Source organism: Mus caroli, chromosome 2 (assembly GCF_900094665.2).
Source record: "Mus caroli chromosome 2, CAROLI_EIJ_v1.1, whole genome shotgun sequence".
Taxonomy (NCBI): domain Eukaryota; kingdom Metazoa; phylum Chordata; class Mammalia; order Rodentia; family Muridae; genus Mus; species Mus caroli.
The window spans coordinates 120,346,892-120,356,701 of NC_034571.1; the positions used below are offsets into that span (position 1 = coordinate 120,346,892).

A 9,810-nucleotide genomic window follows, 5' to 3' on the forward strand; every position below is an offset into this window, starting at 1 on the left:
CAAACACACAGACACAGACACACACAGAGACACACAGACACAAACACACACACAGACACACACGCAGACACACACACACACACAAATGCATTTTTAAAGAAAACCACCATGAGAGGGCTGGAGAGATGGCTCAGTAGTTAAGAGCAGTGGCTGCTCTTCCAGAGGACCTGGGTTCAATTCCTAGCACCTGTATGACAGCTCACAGTTGACTGTAACCCATGTTCCAGGTGATCTGAAGCCTTCATACAGAAATATGTAGTCAAAACACCAGTGTGCATAAAATGAAAATAAATAATTTAAAAGAAAGAAAGAAAATAGGAAGAAAGCAAGCCACCATGAGAAACACTTTGTACCTGAAATAAAAACTAAAACCAACGCCGTGCAGACGGGGACCCTGGGCCACTTCTACTTGGTCACTGGGAACACAGAGTTCTTCAGCCATTCAGGAGAACAGCATGGCAGGTCCTTAGCAAACAGAACACACAGCTAACACGTAGCCTGGCAATATCAGCCTCTGGTGTTTGTCCCAGGTGGTTGAAAATGTATGTTCAAACAAAAACTTACTACTGAATATTCATGGTAGTTTTATTTGTTAGAGCCCCAAACTGGAAACAGCCAGATGTCCCTCAGCACAGGAATGATGAACCTGAGGGTGGTAGAGAAGGGTGTCCCAGAAATTCCCACCCATAAGAAGGGAGGACCTGGACACTCATCACAACTTGAAGAGCCAGAATTAAGCAGAATGAAAAAGCCAGTCCCGAAAGGTCACATGCCACGTGAGTCTATTTACATAGCAGTTTGAAATGACAGCATATTAGCAATGGAGAACAGATTAAAAGGCCAAGAATTGGGTGGGGGGAGGGCAGAGGAATGAGAAAGGTGAGGTTATGAAAGGTGGACAGAAGGAGCTTTTGGGGACAGAGCTGTTATGTATCTTGATGGTAGTGTGGATACACGAATTACAGGTGTCAACGTTCTAATGGCCAACACACACACACACACACACACACACACGTCACATCAGTGTCAGTGTCACAGGTGTGAGATTGTACTGGTTGGGTTTTGTTTTTAAACAGGGTCTAATTATTTAGAGCTGGCTAGCCTGAAATTCACAGAGATCCACCTGCCTCCACCGCCTGAGTGCTGCCTCTCCTTCTTGAGTTCAAGAGTTAAAGGCCTGTGCTGTAAACCCAGCATGTACTAGGGTATTGATTGGGGTTTTGTTTGTTTGTTTGTTTGTTGCTTTTTGCCTGTCTGTGTGTCTCTATGTCTGTCAGGGTCTTCTATATCCCAGGATGGGCATCAAATTCAGTTTTCTAAGAATGGCCTTGAACTCCTGGTGCTTCTCCTACCTCCCAGGCAGACTGTTGGTACACACCACCTGTGTGACATTGATGAGTGTTCCCTAGGAAATTTGGGCAAAGTAGGCGTGGGGTATGTGTTCCTTTTTTATAGCCATACTTAGCTCAATAAAAGTTTCCTTTGGGGTTGATAAGACGGCTTAGTGTGTGAAAGCACTTGGGGGTCACCCCTGGGGACCTGAGTTCAACCCCAGGCCCCACATGGTAGAAGAACTGAATTTTGCAGATTGTCCTCTGATCCTCTGACTGCGTACCTGTGCATGGGGGATGGAGCAGAAAGGCTAATGTCATATGCTCAGGGTGTACTGAGATGAGGACAGTGATGCAGGTCTCAGGGTCAGAAAACTGTCCTCATGGAGACAGAGGGGCAGCATGCTCCTCGTGCCTCTATCTCCCCTGATGGTGGTCCAGCTCAGCACCAGACACTGTTGTCCTGAGAGTTTTCACCACATTAGCCCCTTGACCTCCAACATCCTACTGTACAGTTCCTCACCCAACACAGACTCCCTGAAAGCCATGATGCCTGTGTGACAGTTGCCTGGCACACTGCTCATGACCTGCAGGGAGTACCTTCTCCTCTGAGGGCCTGTCTGGGAAAACGACGGAGTTAGATTACTGAGGAGCCCAAAGGTGAAACTCTTGGTATCTATTATAGTCCATAGACTGAGAGAACCCCAATATCAGCCTAGGGGGAGATAAGTAGAGATATCCAGTAGGCATATGCTAGCTGAAGGCATATGATTGCTGAAGGCTGTGGACAGTTCTGACAAGTTTCTATTAAAATATCCAGCAGTTCACCAGAGGTATATCTTAGGTATAAATGTGTATGCAAAGTGCATAGATACACATGCATGCACATGCACGTGTACACACACACACACACCACAAAAGAAAACAAGCACACTGCCTTATGAGTGGAAACAACAGCGAAAAGTTTTCTAAAAGCAACCAGGGCACACTGAATGCTGGTGCAGGGGCTACACCTTGCTTTGGGAAGTTGGGGGAATCCAGGACAGGCTGGTATTATTTCAGGTAGAGTGCAGAGGCCTGGCCCTGGCCAGCCAGGCAGAGACTGGAATGCTGGACCCTTATGTCCTCAGTGGGAAATCCTGGACAGAGTCCTTGACTACCCCAAACCTTGGCTTCTTCATCTGTAGACAGGGTTCATAGCATGCCCTCCCAGAGTTACAGGAAATATAAGTGAAGTTATAAATACAAAGATAAGCGTCCTCCCACCATTGCTGTCTTTCTGGCCCTGAGTTAGGGGTCTTACCGCTTGTGCAAGGCAACAAGAGGAATCCTTAAACCCCTAACTCAGGAACACTGTGTCTGTAGATTTAAATAGCCGTGTCCACCTGAGCAGGAGGGGTCTGCTGCCTCGAGACCGTATCACCTGCTTGCTCATTTTTATTAAAAAGCAAGCAAACAAAAAACAAACCAGCAACAAAACAAACAAAACTCCAAAACCTCTACTCTGTAGAGTCAGAAGTGCAGCTAGGGGTTAGAGTACCTCTCCCACCAAATAGGCGATTCTGGGCCTTGATAGGGGAAGGGTGCTCAAGGTTCCCAGAGGCCCGTCTCTGAGACAGATGTGGGGTTAACCTGCACCCCTCCTCTGTAGGGACTGCCTAGATGCATCCTGGCTTGCCCAGCACCCACGAGTTGTTTGCTCTATTTCCATCGAATGGGACAGATGGCAGAAAGCAATGGTGGGTGTTGTGTCGTGCAGGGCCCCCAGGGACTGGAGAGCTTTGAAAGCCGAGTTCTCCCCCACCCACCCCTAGACACAGACAGATGTGAGCTAGGTAGTTCATCCTGGCAGGAGAGGCTGAGACAGTCACATGTTCCTGTAGGCGGGAGCACGCACATACACAGAGGGATGCACATACCCTCACATGTGCACATGTGTGTATGCACACTTCTCTGGTCCTTACATTCACGGCATTGCAGCAGCAGAGGAGAGAACTGTGCTGTCCTAGTCTGGTGTCTGGCACCTGCCAACCTGCCAGAACATGAGTGAGCCCCCCCCCCCCCAATTAACTGAAGAATTAACTTAAGCTGCTCTTCAGAATGCCTTCTTCAGTTATTCTCAGCAACCAGGTAGATAAAGTCCAGGCTAAATGTGTTGGTAAAGGATTTTATCCTTCTAGAAGGTTAGTGATCTGAGACCGTGGCACAGAGGAGCGAAGGGACCTATCTGTGGACACACAGCTGATATATGAAGGGGCTAAAGCTGATCCCAGACCCATCTGATACAGAACCAGGGCTCTCAGACAACAGGGCCAGCCCCAAGCCCTCACCAAGCCTCTGTGGCCAGGGCTCTCCAGTAGCACATCACAAGGGTAGGTGCGGATGGGCTAGTGGGCTGTTCTATATATTTATGGGGCACTGGGGATAGCTGCAGTGTGGTATTTCCAGCTTCCAACAGAACAGCACAGGGGGCTGAGCCCATCTGGGGCCCAGGAAGGGGTTATGGTCATATCCTAGTCCCCAGTGGGAAGGTGGAGGAGGCCCAGAGAGGGACAAATTTGCCTCAGAGGCATGGGGACAGAGCCCTAGCTAGAACTGAGTTTCCTGAGACCACTGCCCTGAGTGCCTCTCTGGAAAGAGGCCTTTTCCACAAGATCAGGAGAAGACATGTCACCAGGGAAAAAGATTTCATCTTTGTCCCAGAAGTCACCCATAGTCTGGAGGCATGGGAAGGCAGGGGTGACACTCTCAGCCTAGCCTCTCTGCTCAGCCTCTCTGAGTGTGAGTGGAGCACAAGCCTGACCAAAGGATAGAGTGCTGAGATAGCCCAGAGTGGGAGAGCCCAGAGACAGGCCCCTCTTGGCTGTCCTCCTGCCTGTCAGCTCTCCCTGCTCCGACTCTGGCACTGTCACATGGCTGCTCTGTGGTGTTCTAGGATGTGGGCTGATCACAGCTGACAGATGCACCTGTTCAAGGGAGGGGGAGAACATCAGACAGCTGGGAGCTGGGGGGAGCTGTGAGTCACCCACGCTGTGCACACGTCCCGCCTGGGGCAGGGCTGGTCAAGGCTGATGCTTTCCCCTTTTCCCTCCTTTGCCTTCCCTATGAAAGCCCTCACAGAAGCCATAACAGGGAGCTTGCAACATCCCCTGAGAATCTCAGTGAGGACCAGGGTGCTGAGGGAGCAGAGGGTGCCCCTCAGGCCAGCCTGGTTTATCCAAACAGCTTTCCACTTTGGAGAAGATGTGACTATGAGAAAGGGACTGGACTGAGTTGAGCTGAGTTGGTAGAATGCTTGTCTGGTGTGTGTGAAGTCCAGGGTGTAAACCCCAGCATGAAGTGGGTATGGTGGCAGACACCTGTAACACCACGGCTCAGGAGGCAGAGGCAGGGGATCAGAAGTTCAAGGTCATCCTATGGTCCATAGCAAAGCCTGCTTGGGCTATGAGAAACATAAAAGGAAGAGAATAGAGAGGAGGGGGGAAACCTCAGGTTCTTTCCTTTTCATGTCTGGATCCACAGCCAAGCAATGGGAAGTGGGGGCTAATGCAGTCAGGGTCATGACTGGGGCAGAGTCCCCAGTGCCATTGAGTGCAGGCTAAGAAGGCACAAACAGTCTCCAGTCAAACCTCCTTGGCTGCCTAGTTAAAGGCACACCTCTGTCTCCTGGAGTCTGTGCCTATCACTCTCCACCGGACACCCTCACCTAGAGCTTGGTGTCTGTGCTGCAGAAGGCAAGATCGCTCAGATCCAGTCCCAACACTGCGTGCAGTTCAGGACCCGCCTCTGTTCCTCGTCTGCAGAGTAAGAACACCACCAAGTCCTGGGTGGGCTGTATGAGGATAACAGTTTAGGAGGGGAGGTCCTGTCTGTGCTCAGTTACCGCCTCTGCAAACAGGGCAAATTAAGGTCAGACTTGCAAGAAGCTGGGGAGGCTCCCAGAGCCAAACTGACCTGGTGTCCACTTTACCACCTCTGAATCTGGATGCTGCTGGCTCTCTCCTCCCGACACAGGGTTTGGCCAGGAGGCCTGGCATTGTGGTCAGTGCCCACTCTGCAGGGCCAAATGAAAGCCACTAAAGGGACGGCTGGGGTATGGTGAGAAGGCAGGGACAGAACTGGGTCAGCTAGTGACTGTGACAAGTGTGGCCATCTCCCAGCCTATGCTAGTTGCTGTCCCTCCTGCTACCTCTTATAATCTCTTACTGGTAGGGGACAGTAGGGACTTCACCCAGTTCCACTGTCACTGTGGTGCTGCCTTCCATCTTGGGCCAGGCTACACATGGAAATCCAGGGGGCAGCCATAAGCCTAATGAGTTCCATGGCCCAGGAGCCAATGGTGGGCACGGTGGAGGCCACAATGGCCAATAGAACAGCCAAGTGGCCTATGGGACTCTGACTGCACACTCTGCTCATCTGGTAGGGGAGTAGTAGTGGTTAAGGACCCAGGAAGAATTCTGGGAATTAGAGTCACCAGAGATGGGTAAAGGGAAGGGGACTATGCTATCCCCGGCTGGTGGACAGTGCCAGCTGTGTGCACGTCTATGCATACATGGCTGTAGAACTCCCTGTATCTGTGGACACACAGAGTAGCGTTGCTGGGCTCTGTGTGTGTGTGGGGTACAGTCACAGGGTATCTGTGTGTCCAATGTTTGTGGATGCACACAGCTACGCTTGTTATCTGAGTGTGGATATGAGTCTGGGACAGAGAGCTGTTTATGCTTCTGCTCTGCCAGTCCAGAGCTTGCTAGAGACAGGTGTGACAAGAGAGAAAGTACCTTTCAAGGTACCCTGCCCTTGTGCTCAAAAGGCTTTGTTCCATCTGCGGATCCTTCACGGTATTCTGGGAACTGGACCAGAGGACAGGGATAGTATCCTGGACTCTGGGGCAGAATGGCCTGAAACCAGTCTCCAGCTCTCTCTGGGCTGATTGCCCTCACTGGAAGGGGGGCAGGAAGATATCTTTTGGGAAGAAAGACTGTAAGATGCCAGCCCAATATCTATTTTTTTTAAAAATAAGACCTTGATTTCCTTATTTGGGGCATTCAACCGGATCTGGATCTGATCCTTTCTCCCCCTAAGCAAGATTACCCTGGACTTGTGTGCAGCATGCAAGGCTCCAGGTCAGACTTTCTGAGGGTCGGTGCTAAGCTGGAGCACACCTTATTTTTCTTGGCTCTCTTCTTCCCCTCACCTGGCTACTATTTCTTGAACTTTGTACAGGGTGCCTCTTTGCCTCCCCTCTCTCTCCATCCCCCCAACAGCTCCACGGAGGCAGAGATGTTTGTGATCTTACTAGAGGTCTCATAGTGCTTTAAGAAGAAGGGGGTCTTTATTCATTCATTGATGGAGTACTTGAAAGCTTTGTCCGTTGGCTTGCCCACACACGTAAGACATCCTTTTCCATGCTCCTGTGTCTCACTAAGGTCTATGAGGCTAGGGTCAGGGTCAGCTACCCCGGCCCCTGCCCAAGGACCTAACTGAACAGGACCAGCCATGGAGCTAATTTCAAGCTTCTCTTCTGTCCACAGACATCCAGAGCCTCTTCCATCCAAAGGCCACGAGATTCCAGCCTCCCAGGCAGGAATGCTCTGAACAATTACTTTCCCTTATATGGATTAGCGAGAGTAGGGGCCAAGGACCACTGTGAAAATACTCTCTAGTCAAGACCAACATCAGAGCCCCACCTACCCCAAGTCCAGGCAAGTCCTCAGCCCCTCCGTGCCTACCTTGGTCCTCTGCATCTCTGCTGCTGAGAGGGACCGTCGCTAATCTTCCCGCTTTGCAGCCCGAGCAAGCCAGACTGCTTGGTCCGGCTGGCAGCTGCCTCATGTTTGCTTGGACCCAGACGCAATTGTCACTGGAGGCTTCTCTCCCGCCCCCTGCTCACTCCTTCCACCCTCCCTTCCTCCCGAGTCTTAGCTCCACCTCTCTTCCTCTGCCTCTTCCCTCCCCCTCTTATCTCCCCCCTCCTTCGCCTCCATCCTGACAACCTCCAGTTTCTCTTTTTCCTGGGCTCCTAGTCCTGGCCTCTCAGCCTATCTGGCCCCCAACCTCCTTGCTTAGGCTTAGGGTCTGTCCCTGGTTCTCATCTCCCTCTAGTACAGGGTCTGTTCCTACCCTTCCCAGTCACAGGGATAGAAGGCAGGGTACTCCACCACCAGTCCCTGCGCAGGACAGAGAGGAGCCCTTGGGATTATGTCACTAAGGTAACACCTGGGGTCCTAACACCTCTTGTTGCTCTCCCCCATCTGTTAGTCACCTCTGTGCGACCCCTCATAGGCCTTGCTGTATGAAAATCTTCCAAGCTGGAGCGAGCACTTCACACTTCCCCAGTTTCACTGTCCTTTGACTTGAGGTTGGGACCAAATTCAGGCATTCAGAGCAACCTCGGGACCTCCCCTAGATCTCCTGGCGTGGGACCTGGGGATGGAGAAGGGATCGAGGGTCCTGAGCGTCCACGGGAAGGCTCCTGCCTGCCCTGTGGGAGACAAGCTTTTGGGCATTTTCTAATGCCCAAGGGAATCCACCAGGAGCCAGGTACGGAGACCTGCGCCAAGTTTCCCTTTTTGGCGCCCGGAGGAGCCTGCCAGTGCCAGTAGTTCCCATGGAAACAGAGCCTGAGCCATCCCCTCGTTCCCAGAAAGCCCAGGAGCACTTGCTTGCCCTCCCTACCCTGTCCCACCCCCTTTTTATTGAGTCAGCCAATTAGCGCCAGCTGCTAGACCCTCCCGGGCAAAACCCTGGGGCTGCTGATCCCGAGGCAGGAAAGCTGTCCCCAGAGGGGAGGGGACAGCTCTGCCATCTGCGCAGCAGGACTTCGCTCCGGGAAAGGGACTCAACCCACAGAGGGCTCTCTGGGAAAGAGGATGACAAGGGTCCCAGAGGCTCCCGGGTCAGGGCCAATCTTCCCAACGGACTTGGTATTAGGCAAGTTCCCATAAGGCCTTGGAGTGGCATAGTGGGCTTAGGAGAAAAGGGTCATTATTCCAGTCTATGTTAATGATGGCAAAATTCAGGAAAGCTGAGTCTTTGCCTATCCAACAAAGCAGTATATCCAGACTATGTTCACTCAGAGCCACTTCTGGAAGAACTCTCTACCCACCAGTTACATGTCCATGATTCAGGAATCAAGCCCTGTCCTTACTTGTGACATTTTTTTGAGAGGCAGGGTTGTCTGAGCACTCCACTCCAAGTCAGTGCCTTTTTCTGGAAAGCCACAAGTCTCTGCTTGGCTCCCTTGCTGAGATTCCATTCCTCTGATAGGAGCTCCTTGGGAGTAACAGGCTGTGGCAGAGCTAGCCTAGAACAGAACCCTCGCATCCTGGGCCTACCAGGGAGCCAGCAACCTCCCCAGCCCTATCTAGCAGGCCCTCCTCATAAAACTCATGAATGGGCATCTGTGCCCTGCCAGGAGCCTCAAATCACCTGACCTCCTTTCCTTGGGTCCTCTCAGACTTTCCCAGGGCCTGGGCATTGCTGGGGTCCTTCCAGGGTCTCTGGGAGATGGAGGAATGAAAAGGGCTGAAGCAGATCTCTTCAAGTGGACCTCAGCCTTGCTTTGCCACACGGGCATAGGCCAACTTCCCCTAAACTCTTGGAATTTGAGAAGATTGGGGGCCTGCTGAACCCACAAAAAGGTTTAGGATGCTGAAGGAGGCCCAGTGTGGTGTGAAAACTGTTAGGGTGATGGACCTCGGCTGTGGCTTCCTCGAGTGGGCCGGGGGTGGGGTGGGGTACAGATTGCATGAGGAAGAAGGAGGGATAATTCCATATTTCAGGAGGCTGTTTTCTTCTTTGTATTATAACACTCGAAGACTCAGTTGTGGGCCACTACAGCTGACTGGAGCCCTCTCCTCCTATGTAAGAGAGAAACTCACAAAAACACAACCAAAGACCTTGGAGTCCTCTGAACCCTCCCCAGTTCCTGCTCAAGACCTCTCCCGAACAGACTCAATTATTTCCTCCTCTGGCCTCTCAGACTTAGCTCTGAAAAGCCTCTGTCTGTCTTAGCTCTGTCTTCCCCTCAGGCCGTTTCTGTGTCTGGGCCTTGGAGAGCAGGTAGGGACATCTTTCAGGGCTCGTGCCTCACAGTCCTTCCTTGTGAGAGGGCCACCACTGTGTGCAGTCAGGTCTAATCTCGAAAGAGCTCCAAAAATGTCTGTTGCCCTAAAAAGCCTTCTTCTGGGAGCTGCAAATCTCAGAAGTGGACACAGCCTGGAACTGCAAATACCCAGAGTTGATTCTGCTGCCTTTCTCAGACCCTTTGAAATCTCTTTTGCCACCAGCCACATGGAAACCTGACAGGCCAGGACCCTTCTTGGGAGGGGAACAGAAGCAGATCTTAGTCACTTCGGGTCACCCAGCACAGTCGGGGCTCTCTTTTGGGCTCACTCATATTCAGCACACCTGCCCTGAAGTGGGGGCCACTGGGCTCAGGCTGAGCTGCTGAGGGCAGGAGACCTGCTCCTAGGCAGGG

At 51.9% G+C, this 9,810-nt stretch overlaps 1 protein-coding gene across 2 annotated transcripts in view; it reads right to left on the reverse strand.

Moving 5' to 3' along the window:
- Positions 1–7,215, reverse strand: part of Kcnip3 (potassium voltage-gated channel interacting protein 3) — a 67,691-nt gene extending 60,476 nt beyond the window's left edge. The window contains exon 1 of one of the 2 annotated variants that reach the window (XM_021182134.1): positions 7,061–7,215. In XM_021182134.1, the coding sequence (XP_021037793.1) occupies positions 7,061–7,075 (15 nt within the window). In that variant the 5' untranslated portion in view covers positions 7,076–7,215. The remainder of the gene's footprint in view (positions 1–7,060) is intronic. The other variant, XM_021182126.1, reaches the window with a different exon arrangement.
- Positions 7,216–9,810: the final 2,595 nt, after the last annotated feature.